Here is a 13312-nt window from a genome sequence, read left to right as displayed (position 1 = left end):
AACTAAGTACAGGAATGAGTGTCCTTATATATCCTTCGCTTCCTACCATTTCGTATACCATCTGTGGTAGGACCGTGGTCGCAATATACCATTCTGTATACCATCTGTGGTAGGAGATATGGTAGCGTATACCATTCCGTATACCATTCATGGTCGACAGATGGTAGGAGATCACGTGACTTCTCCTTTGAATATCAGCTAGGATCCTTGTCCCCTTCTGCATTTCCATCATAATATATCATCCAATGATTCTGCCTTGACTCCCCGCATAGTCACGTGAGACTGATGTGGCTAGGTCTGTAACAACATGATGCAAGCTGCCGGAGCGATAGAAGAATTGAGTAAAATTACTCAAGAAACGCAGATGTGACCTTTTTGTAATAGCTAGGTCGGTGTCTTGCAATCAGTTGTCTTCTATTCGACCCATTAAGTACGCGCCCAAGCAGGGATAGTCCACACTAATCAAATAATAAGGAAAGAACACCATGTCCAGGGGCAAGTCAGTCATGCAGATGAGGATCTTATTGACAAGAGCCTGTCGCAATATTCGCCATTTCCCTGCCATGGTGTTTTCCTGACTGATCTGGACGAAAGGGCAAGAGCCTTGAGGGTAGGGAATCATGAGGATCATCGACGAGGGGGTTTTTGGCAACTCAGAGACCCTGTTCCAAGGAATACTTATCGGTTCTGCCCGATTGAATGTGTGAAGTGGAAGAGTGGAAACAGTCTGTCTCGGCTCACACAGCTCTATGAAAGGCCGTTCCTGGAGCCTTCTCTTGGTGTGGATCCTTTTTGTGTACTCTCGTCATCGTTGCTGGGTTCTGCAGGCAATATGTACTTGTATTTGGGTCCGTCGCTTGGACAGTGCAAACTAGGCTGAGCTCACCAACGCGAGAGATTCGTTGTGATTGATATCCTCTCGGATAATTTTGAAGCCTCTCCCACATATAGCCAAAATTTGTTGCGTTCAAAAGACGCCAGGTGCTGTACATGGTTCAAAAGGGACATCTGCAATACATCCGCGCTCGATAGACGGTGATGTATGGAAATATGTGACATGCTCTCTCAATATACATAGCCTAGTGGGGACCACTATATTGCTTGATATATATATATATATATATATCTGGAGCCAGCTGCGGAGATTTTTATAAGCATGACCAGGGCTATGGAGCGACTGACATTTTTTTTTTCAAACATCTCAGTCCCACGGACTTGACTCTTGGATTGAGATTCCTCTCAAGGATGGCCTAAATTTTTTTTTTTTTTTTTTTTTAAAAAAAAAAAAAGAAGGAAAAAAAGAAAAAGAAAGAAGAAAAAGCCGCATCGAGCTTCGCGGCACTATCAAGGACGATGGAAGCACCCAACTACTGTTTCCACCTCATCTGCACGCCGGACCTCGATTAGTATATATGGTGTCCAGGAACCTCTCATGAAGGTCCTTTTGCGGGACAACACGCAGAGAATCACCCCTTCACATGATGACTCCTCTTCGGGTTTTCTTTTCTTTTATTTTTTTATTTTTTGCAAGTTACTATATCATTTCCCAACAGAGGTATTGATGCAGAAATATCTTTTGAAAGATTTCACAAGGAAAGTAGAAAAAATAATGACGGTGCTTGATGGTTGCACTACTTTGTGTGATTTATATATAATACATTAAAAAGCCGTTAAATTAATCTCTGAACCCCTGATGGTCTAGTTGGATATGACGTTCGGCTGTAATGGAATATTGTAACCGAAAGGTCGCTGGCTCGATTCCGGCTCGGGGGAGGGTTATTTTTTTTTTTCTCTCTTCAAATTTCCCGTTTCTCGATCCTTTTCCTTTCCATTCATCTGTTCTTATTTCCCATTGGTTGCTACCTTAGCTGTCAGCCAAAAAGGGTGTCTTGTGGTTTGGCAGTAATATTTCCCTCAAAAGCCGCCCCCGAGCGCAGCTCGGGGCCAGCGGCTTGTATATGCGATGGTAACATACTTGATACCCAATTGCAGTAATATGCTGCATTACGGACTCGTCGGAGCTAAATAGCCTTTTATTTATAACTTTTCCAGCACGGTTGATATTTTCGCCGTTATGCCGGCCCATCATCCACTTTGTTGCGGGTTGGAAAGTTGCAACATTCGAGCGAAAGGAGAAAAACGAGAAAAAGCAAGTCTTTCGAATAGCAGATGACTATACCCGGGGGGTTTGGCTCTCCATGTACGCTAGCTTTACCGACATCCTCTTACTTGGTTGGGTCTTGGTAATCGCAGCGTGCTTTCTCAACCCGTACTTATGAGCATCATCCTCTATTTCTTCCACCAGCTGCGTCAATTTCCTAGGTCATAGACCTTAACGTTCAGAGACGCTCAAGGCCTCCAAGAGAAGCATGTTCGCTTGTCATACCAAGCCGCTCTAACTCTCCTATCCACGACGATGAGCCATGTAGGCGTGGCTCGGTTTACTCCGTCCTCGAGAGATCAGTAGCGTTTGTTTAGCCACGTATATCCTTGTCAAGTATAACAATGTAACAACAGGGCAACTCTCTTTATTTCCCGCTTAGTTGGATTATGATTACCAGGCCCATTGATCCAGTGTCATCAGAATGGTGAGCAAGAACTCATACTTGGTTCTATAGCCCTAGTTTCCATACTCATCGCTATCTTTAAGACCAATCAATTGTCCGTCTATTATCCCGACAATGTTCACCATCTTCATGATATGGTAGTTTCCCTAACCATGACATTTATAACCAGAACTAACGAACCGAATTGGACGAATCCAGTGGAAGGACAAGAGCACCAGGGGCAAAGCACCGTGACAGGCCCATCGACAAGGGGATCAATTATACAAACGCACGTCTAGCAATAGCAAACGGGTCGGTTTGACAACTCCATACTCGTTTTACTCACTTAGGAGCTTTGGTGTGTGCCAGCTCACAGGAATCTCAAACACTGAGAAGTTCGTTCGATTAACAGCGGAATGATGTCTGGGAGCCCTACTGGCTCGTAGGAAACCCTCGAACTTCCGGGAAATTCATCTGAAAAGCAGCAGAACGATGCGCTTATTTTCTAGCTCCTGCAGCGTAGCCTCCCCCATGTAAGAAACACGGGAAGATGGTACAGGAGCAGAAAGTCTCACTCGAAGCGCTCGGTTGTGTCCATTTTGCGTTTCAAAAAAAAAAGCGCAAAAGCTATTCGTTGCTAGCTCCAGGGCACACCACGACAACCAAGCCGAAGATGCACAAAACAATCAAAGCCGCTAGATTCATGATTGATCGTTGGATAGGCCGTAAAGAAGGCCGAAAAGAAGCTTGATCAAAACGTGATCGAAATGAACAGTGACTTCGAGGGAGGGGTGAGAAAGGAGTTGTTGCTGCGAGGGAGAGTAAGAAGAGGAAGAGCGCAGTTTGCGATTTCGGCAAATGTATACGCCACTTGCGCAGCTATGGACTGCTTGGGAGCTGTTCGAGAATCCCATCCTACTCAGCAACATGCTCGTGGTGAAGATAATGGGCTTCTCACCTCTGTTCCGAATGGCAGGAGCCATTTTGGTGCTCGAAATTAGAGACCCGCGTACCAAACGGCGTAGTTTCTGAAACGAGCGATATTATTGCTGAAGAAGATGGGTAAATAAGGAACGAGAGGAAAAGCTATCCGTCACATGTCTAAGCTTTGGAAGTTGCTAGGTCTGCCCGATAAGAATCTCAAATGGAGTCGTGATGCTCAAGCAAAGATAGACAGGCAATGGACGATGAAGAGCATCGATGATGTTCACGATAGACTGGGCGATGGAGGGAATAGAGCCTTTTGAACGACGAAAGATCGGGAACGTAGTCCTACGGTGGATGCTATTCGGTTGACGAAGACAATCATATAAAACATGACTTGGAAGCATAAACTTGGACATCGACGAGGGTTATCCCTAATTGTCGAATGATTCGTGACCGAAGACGCCGTCCCTTTATCCTCTGTATTTCTTGTACAGGACATAATATGGACCGTGGCCATTGGTATCATTTAGTAGTGTCATTAAGGGCGTTCAGAAGTCCGCTGGTGTCTCTGCGAAGGTCACCAGTGGCAAAGGGTGCGTACTACAGGGGCACGGAGAGAACGTAAGAAGGCCTGTAATAACATGGTTTTATACGAGATTACGAAAATTACTGAACACCAGACGAAATACTACGAGCACGAACAACACCACGTTAAGAATCATAAGCCATTTTGAATTAAGAATCGTAAGCCATTTTCATTGAGAGCTTTTTTTAACCCTGCGAGTCTAATTCATGCGCATTTCAAAAGTAAAAAAACGACATCATTCATGCACAAAAACCACTCATCCTAGACGAACACCGTTTATTTCTTACCGGCCTTCTGGGCAGCCTTGGTGACCTTGGAGGTACCACCAGCAGACTTCTCGACACCCTTAATGACACCGACGGCCACGGTTTGGCGCATGTCACGGACGGCGAAACGACCGAGAGGGGGGTAGTCGGTGAAGGTCTCGACACACATGGGCTTGGAGGGAATCATCTTGACGATGGCGGCGTCACCGGACTTGATGAACTTGGGGCTGTTCTCAACCGACTTACCGGTACGGCGGTCGATCTTCTCAAGGAGCTCGGCGAACTTGCAAGCAATGTGGGCGGTGTGGCAGTCCAGGACGGGGGCGTATCCAGCGCCGACCTGACCAGGGTGGTTAAGGACGATGACCTGAGCGTTGAAGCTAGCAGCCTCGGCAGCAGGGTCGTTCTTAGAGTCGGAAGCAACGTTACCACGGCGGACTTCCTTGACGGAAACGTTCTTGACGTTGAAACCAACGTTGTCACCGGGGACACCCTCCTTGAGCTGCTGGTGGTGCATCTCAACGGACTTCACTTCGGTGGTGACGTTGGAAGGAGCGAAGGTAACGACCATACCGGGGGAAATGACACCAGTCTCGACACGGCCGACAGGCACAGTTCCAATACCCGAGATCTTGTAGACATCCTGGAGGGGAAGACGGAGGGGCTTGTTGGAGGGACGGACGGGAGGCTCGATGGCGTCGATGGCCTCAAGGAGGGTTTTACCGGTGACCTTGCCGCTCTTGCCCTCCTTCTCCCATCCCTTGTACCAGGGGCAGTTGCTGGAGGCCTCAAGCATGTTGTCACCGTTGAAACCGGAGATGGGGACGAAGGGAACGCCCTTGGGGTTGTAGCCGACCTTCTTGATGAAGTTGGAGGTCTCCTTGACGATTTCGTGGTAACGCTCCTCGGACCACTTGCAGGTGTCCATCTTGTTAAGAGCAACGATGAGCTGCTTAACACCGAGGGTGAAAGCAAGCAGAGCGTGCTCACGGGTCTGGCCATCCTTGGAGATACCAGCCTCGAACTCACCAGTACCGGAGGCAATGATGAGAATAGCGCAGTCAGCCTGCGAGGTACCAGTGATCATGTTCTTGATGAAGTCACGGTGACCGGGGGCATCTGTACGGATCATTAGATATGTTTGTAGGTCAAGGTTGGAAACGTATTCAACTTACCAATGACGGTGACCTCATACTTGGCAGTCTGGAACTTCCAGAGGGCAATGTCGATGGTGATACCACGCTCACGCTCGGACTTGAGCTTGTCAAGAACCCAAGCGTACTTGAAGGAACCCTTACCGAGTTCGGCGGCTTCCTATGGGGCTGTATTAGCACCATGTCCATCCTCGAGCCAGTATGTAGACCAAGTATCCTTACCTTCTCGAACTTCTCAATGGTACGCTGGTCAATACCACCGCACTTGTAGATCAAGTGACCGGTGGTAGTCGACTTACCGGAGTCGACGTGACCGATAACGACGATGTTAAGGTGAGTCTTGTCGTCCTTACTGTTGCAGAGTACCCGTTAGCCATGTTGCCCAAGTAGGAAAAGCTTTTCCATCACTGATAGGGATGAAAGGAGTCGAGGGAGGGAGAGGCTTACCCCATGATGAAGGTTTTTTGTGTTTAGAGACTTTGAAAAGGTCTAAAAAAAAAAAGCTGCTCAGATACTACGGCACGACGCGTAGAGGTACTGAACAACAAGAGAGGTTAGAGAGAGGATGAAGAAGGATGGAAGAGAAAGAGGGAAGGAGGGAAGATATACGTACTGATGCGGACGGGGAGGGAAAGGAAGAAAAAAATTTTGTGGGAGGGGCGAGGAGGGGAAATCCTTATATGGAGGGGCAAGCGAGAAAAAGTCCACTAGGTAAGCGGGCTCAAACCCTTGGCAACCAGCCCTTATCATTGGAGGGGCTGAAAATTTTTTTTTTCAGTCTCTGCGTCTGAGCCCCACTTCTACTGCGGGACCAACGCAGAATCTTTTTTTTTTTTTTTTTTTTCCCTCCCCTCTCTGAGCGGAAAATCCTCTTTCGGACAGTGACTGGCGGCGGGAATATGGATTGCCCCTCCCATTCCTTGGTTACCCTCTCCACTACGGTGAAGGCAAAAAAAAAATTTCTTCTTCGTTGAACCAATACCATTTCTTCCTATTCAACCTCACACTACGGCCCAGAGAAAATTTTTTCTCTCTACATACTCCCGAACGTACGTACTCCGAAGTACTCGTATATATCAAACCGGAAATACTGGGCATCAACGCAGCTGTGGCGGCTGTTGGTTTTGTTTGCATCAGCACCCCGCGGCTGTTGTCCAACATGATTGGTCAACTGGTTATGTGGCATGCCCGAATCGTTGTCCGCCAGCCCCACTGTCCAATGGCAAACGTTCAGAAATTTTTTTCTTTATGCTTGCTTGCCACTTTTTTTTTTCTTGGTCGCATCTGAAGTCACGGGATTGTATCCGGAGCTGCGTCAGGTCTGTATTCCGTATGGGGACCTCTGGAACGGTCCGAACTCGCGTAGAATACGAGTATGGACTGGGATGTGGTGCAAGCGTGATACTGTGCTAGTTCTCCGTGAAGCACCCGGAGACTATCCACGCTGAAACCGATTCCGTATACAGAGTACATACTTGCAAGTATGCGGACTCTACGGGTATCGCTACGCCAAGCATTATGCAGCATGGACAGCGAGGACCTCTAGATAGCTTCGTAGCCCTGCGGGCGAGATACGCGATCTACATAGTAGTATGTACGGGCTGGTGGAAGTAGCAGCCCCCAAAGTACGTGGTCGGCCCTTTGCGAACAATAAAAAGTGTTCGGGGTTATGATAAGAGCATTACCAGCATAAACTTGACGAACGCAGTTTACTCTATAGTGGTATCTCTTAATGAACTGGACTGAATCTGTATACATCGAAGTATCAACCGATAAGGGCGTGTACAAATCCGCATGTATATGCACTAGCCTCTTTCAGTGATGATGTTCTGTGCTCAAGATCCTTATCCTTGCCTCTTACATCTGTTACAAGTCTTTTTCTGCGCCGCTTTTTTTAGACTTTCATGCCCGAAGTGACTCATGTTTGGAACGTGTTCCGAGTAAGCCCATGGTTACCGCCAATCCAGAATAGAGTGATTATTCGGGCCCGGTTTTAAAAAAAATTTCTTTTTTTCTTGCCGCGGCGGATCTGACAACTAGGTTAATGAGGGGTATCTTGCTATGCTATCTCCGTAGAAGCTCCGTAGAAGTACATGTGCATGCGTGTACCAAATAACTTTTCTCCTCGCATATAACTCCCAACAAGTCAAAAGACAGGAAAAATAATAGCGCCGTCCGTTCCTTTCCCCGTTCCCCTCTCAGGATAGACCGGAGTTATTATACGATCGTTTTCGGGGGTTCCGTGCCGAATATCAACCGTTATCGGGTAGCCGCAAGTAGAGGTATCGGGGTAAGGATAGAGTTGAGTATAAGAAGGAAAGGGATCAGTTTTCACGCCATCTCGCTCCGCATGTAGTACACTATCGAGAAAACCAGCTCGTCAGCAAACCATACATCATATGCAACAAGATCCCGAGAAGAACCTACCTTAAGGAACGTAGTCATAGGTTCATCTGCACTCCGAATCTGCAACTGGAAGAAGTACGCCCGGTCCCCATTGCAGTTCTCTGCAGGACATTGCGCTGTACACAGAGTAAGCCTTCCATTCACACAACCAACAATGCGCTCGTCCACCACTTACTGCCCATGCTATCTGCGTTTGCAAACTCTTCCTTGCCGCCGAAGACATCCTCAACCTCCTTCTGCTTCATGGGTGTTTTCTCGGACCACCCGCTTTTCAGGATATATTGATAAGGGCATGTGCGGCATTCGAATCGGTTGACGCCCAGAGGGTACTTGGGGGACGGATCAGCGCGGGAGATGGTTAGTACGTTACTACAGTTGGGGCAGACTATAGAAGAGGAAAGAGTCAGCCTGGTTCTTCAAATTAAAGATTCAATGATTCCTGCGTCGCGGGGCTGTACTCACAGGTCAACGGCATTTTGAAGGCTGTAAATCACTGAATAGGTTAACAGCACGCAGATATATCAATCCAAAGCAATATTCCTTTTCGTCATAAAGCCTGCATCAAGACTGTGGTATCTGATACTCTGCTTTGAATTTGCGACGATAACGAGCTCCTGCAGGCCTTATCGACCAGCTCTGTCGTTGGCTGAATCGGCCGGGCTTGCCGCGCGCCTAAAGCAGCCGTTGGCGCCGCCTGAAACATCGCGGGGCATGTTTATCGGCACGGTGAAATGGTTGATCCGACGGCTGGCGGCATGGGGAGCGACGTTTATGCATTGGATGCTCAGGAGACGTGGAATACAGATAAAGAGTGAAAAAGAAGAGACTCTGTAAATAGCAGAGCCCAGAAAATTTCTAAGCAAGTTAGTGGGATTATATGTGGTCTAATTATAGCGTGGAAAGCATTAATCGTTAGCAAACAGACAGCTTGCCCCGTTCGTTACACCCGGATCCCGCTTACATTTACAATCCCCGAATCGGATAACATCGCTGAATCTATACTACCAATACCAGAACACAATCGAAATGGCGGACGATGTGAGTAGTCCTACTCTACGGCCCCCAGGCCACCAAACTGATCGATTAGGGTGCCTCTCCCCGCGAACTGGTCGTTGAGGCCTGCCGACGAGACCAGCCACATTTGATCGAGCAAGTTCTCGAAGGCATGCAGAGTAAATCAAACGAGGAGGTCGCGGCATTCTTCAACGGCGTGGTAGATGCATTGGGGAACCATGCTCTTCACATCTGCGCCATGTACGGAAGTTGTATGTTGGACTCCTTTGTTTTGGTATCTGGACTAGACATGATACTAACTGATACGAACTTACATAGATGACACAATGGACTCCCTCTTCGACATCCAATACTTCGAATGTGACCCCCTCACCCGCCGCGACCAAGACACCCCGCTCCACACCGCCGTGCGCTATGCCAACGAGAAGGAAGCCGAAGTGGGCACGGAGATGATCAAGATGATGTGCGAAGCAGGCTGTGATCCGCGCGTTAGGAATAAGGCCGGGCAAAAACCGATCGAGTTGGTGTACAACAACCAGGAGGCCAGGGCTGCGCTGCAGCAGGCGGAATACATTCTCGCAGAGGGTCTTAGGGATGATGCGGAGACTGGGTCGGTTCATGACAGTGCGAGTGACAGCGAGTAAGCTGTTGTTTTGTTGTTGTCTTCGTTCTTCCTTTTCTGCTGTGGAGTGTTGGGATAGAGATGGATATATGTATACGACCTTGACGATCACCTTTTATTTCCTTTCTTTGTCTGATACTTTGGGGAGCTGGATTGCGTTGCGCCGATATGCCTTCGTGTTTATATTAGACCAAGAATTTGAGCATTCTACTCCTGACCGAGAAACCATTATATACCAATCCTGGGTATCATTGCAAACATACTATAGTAATTATCGAGCAAGAGCATTAAAGACATCAATCGTCCTCTTCGTCATCATCCTGTCGTCTCCCCCCTTGATCCCCCTCTTCATTCTCGTTCTCGGCCTCAGCAGGTCTCTCAGACCTCCTCATCCCCAAACTCCTCGTCAACCGCTGCTCAAACTCCTCCATCCGATCCCTCTCCAAAGCAGTCATATCCTCCGTCTCCGCAGCCCGTCCATATACCTCCCTCACCAACCCTGCAACACCTTGAATTCCAACCTCCATCTTCCCCCGCGGCCCAACCATATATTCAATAATCTCCTCACCGCCGTCCATCTCCCGGTTGCAGATGAGATAGTTTTCCTTGCAGAGTCGCTGGAGGAGCTTGTCCGTGCGGTCGATGGGCGTGTAGGTGTCTGCGTTCGTGCGCTTCAGGTACCGCTCTAATTTGGACTCCTGTAGCGCGCCGCCGTTCAGCAGGATTACAGCGATTATGAAGCTGTAGATACCGGTGTAGGTGGGCTCCATGGGAGCCTTGGTTGGAGGGAGGATCCGGGGTGTGCGGTATTGAGACGGGAGAGTGCTATTTAGGATCCAGGACTTGTTGCTCGAGGAGGGCTTTTCGTTTTTTTGCGCAGCTGCTCATGTATTAGCTTCCCACCATCTCTCTCACAGTATACTCCGTAGACGCAAGAAACTCACCCCTCCGTTGACTAATTGTAACCTTCTCCTTCCCCGGCAACTCCACCATCTGCATCCCAAACGTCTCCTGCAACGCCTTCTGCGCGCCCTGAAAAACAGCCTTAAACTGCCTCGCCCCCTGCTCCCCCAATACCTTCGCGCTGATATCCGTCCGTCGGATGACCTGTCGCGAGTACTCGCTTGCCAGCGCCAGACGCACCAGTTTCTTCACCATAACGTCTGTGCTGCTTGGCGCGTGGATCGCGTCGTCATCGCTGCTGTCTGCTGCGGATTCTGCGTCGGAGTCTGCTTGAGTGGGTTCGGGTTCGCCGCGGCGGCGGCGGGGTTGTTGGGCGGAGGGGCCGGCGGGGGAGGAGGCGTAGGTGTCTTCGTCTGGTTCGGGGTTCTGTTTGTGGTTTTAGGTAAGTATGCATTTGATTGAAGTGGTTTCGGGTTTGGTGAGGGTGGATGGTGGACGTACGCGACGTTTGCGGACGAGGGGCATTTTGTGTCTTTTGTCGCGGTCTGCGCAAAACGTAAAGATCTAGGCTGTAAATAGTAACTGCGCTTGTAGCAGGGTTGTAGAGTGTACTCGCAAGATACTCCCGATAGTTCAAAGGATGCTCATGGAACGGGTCCTCCGCAGACGCGTTTGACGCGCTTCGTGGTGGAGCCCATTTTATCCGTTTTGGGTAATTCCTATCATTGTTCCAACGACACCCCTAACCCTATATGCCCTGCATCTAATGCGTCCTCGAATGAAATGTATTGAATTTATTATTGCTTGTATTTATCAATAGATCCGGTTTATTTGAAATCCCGTGGCAATAATAACTGCCCGCACGACGTACTTTTCATGCCATGTCCAGAAGTACATATTTATCGAACACCGGATACTTGCTCCGAGCATTTGAGTGTTGATGCACCTGCATTGAACGGTGCGCTCAGATTATATAACCCATTGGCTACAAGAGAAAGCTTGCTTTGACGTCGGGATTTGAGTCATCTACTTGAGCCTTGTTGGCTCGACGGGAAGGGAGAGACATCCAAGTAAGGGCTGTAGGCAAGGAAACACCAACTTGTCTGAACCAGTGTACGTCAATGTGGCCGGTTGCTACAACGATGCACGGGAAGTACAATTTGATATAACATTCAGAGAGTAAATTAACAGTTTTAGTACTTATGAAACAGAAGACCTAAGCAGCCAAGGAGAGGTATATCAGAACTGAAAACACAAGATACAAGCAGAAAACAGCGAGTGAGACAGACAGAATATCAGACAGAGAACAAAAAAAGAAACGCATCGTAATTAGGAAAATCATTCAGTGTTGGACTTGTCCTTCTCTTGCACAGCATCCTTAGCCTGCTCCTTCTTCGTCTGCAACAAAGAGCTAACATAGGCCAACGACTCCTGAGACAAGATAAGACTGGTGGTGATAACGGCCTTGCCGCTCGCAACCAATCCATCCCCACCACACTTCTTATATTCAGTCCCATACAGCTCGACAAGGTGACCCTTCACATCGACCACAATGCGAACGGACCCTTGTGCACCTTCGTAAATTGTAGTCCTCAGCTTGTCCGTATCCTCCTTGATGATGGGGAACCGCGTGTCAATCTGAGACAGCCCCTTGTCGCCCAAAGTATCCGCTCTGACCAGGTACGGTGACACATAGCTATACGGCTTGGACAGATAGGGTAGGACGGGCTTGGCTAGACGGGTGTATCCCTGGTCTGCATAGTGCAGCGACTTTGCAGCGTACTTGTTGCCCTTGAAGGTTGCGATGGAGTCGGAGATGATGGGGTAGGAGGTGAGGTGCTAGACACAGAAGGAGGGGCAGTCAGTCATCGTGCTGCTTTATTATTGGGGGGGGGGAAGGTGTATATTAGAAGGAACTTACGTCCAGGAACTGCGAGTAATGGACCTTCTCGCCATTGACGGTTACTTCTCCCATGGTTGCTTTCTCTGCGTGGGGCATCAAGTCGATAGAGATCTGGAGAGATAGTTAGATATAGGTGACGGAACGATGAGCGAAAGACATACTAAGTAGAGAGATTAAATATTAGGGAAATTATTCGATCAGAAAAAGGACAAAAGACAGAAGGAAGAGATGAAAACTGAGGAAAAAAAGTGACAGGAGAGCAGATTTTGGGGAGGTGATAATATATGAGTTGGTGGTATAGAGCGCATGTGATAGTGGGTCCGACTGTTATCTTCGTTGTATGATGTGCAGGACTTTATGGCGTCAATCAGGTGATAAGGAAACATGGTTAGAGACCAGCGTAATTATGACTTGATTTATTATTACTATTATAGCAAGCATTCAGAGTTGCATTCTTTTCCCCATGAAGCGCATGAAGCGCATGAAGCGCAAGAAGCACAGATTGTGCCATTTTCGCTGAGATAGCAAAAGCAGCATGTGATTGTGGATCCTTCCTTCTTCGGAGAGGCAAATGGAACATGACAGCCCATATCAGTTCACTGACAATGGCAATATGTCCGCATCCGACCAAAAAAAAAAAAAAAAAAAAAAAAAAAAAGAAAAATCAGTGTAGTTCTATTATTATGTTATTTACTTCAAATTGGTGTATTCTATGCCGATTCCCCGGTGAAATTGAGGGGTTGAGGGGTGCATAACGATATATTGCGTTGATCTTTGTGTTGGCAGTTACGCATGCATGCATGCCCTGCAGTACTCGATAATGATTCGTACGGTGCGCCCGGGATGGTCAAGGATAGGAATGGTATATAGGTTGGGGTTGTGCATTGCTATTGTCCCTGAAATCGTTTGAAGTTTGTGCCCTGTAGCAGTAGGGCTGAAGGGATGTCTCTTGTGACGGACACTCAACTACGGAGTACATGGATAC

At 48.1% G+C, this 13312-nt stretch overlaps 4 protein-coding genes and 1 non-coding gene across 5 annotated transcripts; 2 read left to right on the top strand and 3 right to left on the bottom strand.

Annotated features, from left to right (window-relative positions):
• Positions 1 to 1687: 1687 nt before the first annotated feature.
• On the top strand, positions 1688 to 1773 carry ASPGLDRAFT_t7. Its single transcript has one exon. It is a non-coding gene; the product is annotated as a tRNA-Tyr (tRNA).
• A 2477-nt stretch (positions 1774 to 4250) lies between these two features.
• Positions 4251 to 6107, bottom strand: ASPGLDRAFT_140429 (elongation factor 1-alpha). The gene is made up of 4 exons (XM_022541698.1): positions 5927 to 6107; positions 5702 to 5831; positions 5501 to 5639; positions 4251 to 5444 (listed from the first exon to the last, which is right to left on the bottom strand). The coding sequence occupies exons 1-4, from the start codon at positions 5929 to 5931 to the stop codon at positions 4336 to 4338; spliced, it is 1383 nt and encodes a 460-aa protein (XP_022406330.1). The 5' UTR covers positions 5932 to 6107; the 3' UTR covers positions 4251 to 4335.
• A 1696-nt stretch (positions 6108 to 7803) lies between these two features.
• ASPGLDRAFT_31346 (DNA-directed RNA polymerase III core subunit RPC11) lies at positions 7804 to 8360 on the bottom strand (the record flags this gene model as incomplete). Its single annotated transcript, XM_022544043.1, has 4 exons — positions 7804 to 7839; positions 7907 to 8001; positions 8061 to 8270; positions 8348 to 8360. 4 exons carry the CDS (start codon positions 8358 to 8360, stop codon positions 7804 to 7806), a joined length of 354 nt encoding a protein of 117 aa, XP_022406329.1.
• A 551-nt stretch (positions 8361 to 8911) lies between these two features.
• On the top strand, positions 8912 to 9543 carry ASPGLDRAFT_31345 (ankyrin repeat-containing protein ANK1; the record flags this gene model as incomplete). The annotated part of the gene is made up of 3 exons (XM_022544042.1): positions 8912 to 8923; positions 8973 to 9150; positions 9218 to 9543. The coding sequence occupies 3 exons, from the start codon at positions 8912 to 8914 to the stop codon at positions 9541 to 9543; spliced, it is 516 nt and encodes a 171-aa protein (XP_022406328.1).
• Positions 9544 to 9760: 217 nt separating this feature from the next.
• On the bottom strand, positions 9761 to 12714 carry ASPGLDRAFT_140419 (uncharacterized protein). Its single transcript, XM_022541697.1, has 6 exons — positions 12489 to 12714; positions 12346 to 12438; positions 11779 to 12263; positions 10931 to 11006; positions 10466 to 10850; positions 9761 to 10401 (listed from the first exon to the last, which is right to left on the bottom strand). The coding sequence occupies exons 2-6, from the start codon at positions 12421 to 12423 to the stop codon at positions 9818 to 9820; spliced, it is 1608 nt and encodes a 535-aa protein (XP_022406327.1). The 5' UTR covers positions 12424 to 12438; positions 12489 to 12714; the 3' UTR covers positions 9761 to 9817.
• Positions 12715 to 13312: the final 598 nt, after the last annotated feature.

This window comes from Aspergillus glaucus (genome assembly GCF_001890805.1).
Source record: "Aspergillus glaucus CBS 516.65 unplaced genomic scaffold ASPGLscaffold_1, whole genome shotgun sequence".
NCBI lineage: Eukaryota > Fungi > Ascomycota > Eurotiomycetes > Eurotiales > Aspergillaceae > Aspergillus > Aspergillus glaucus.
The sequence above is the reverse complement of the archived record's forward strand: the minus strand, read 5'-3'. Positions and strand labels throughout refer to the sequence as shown.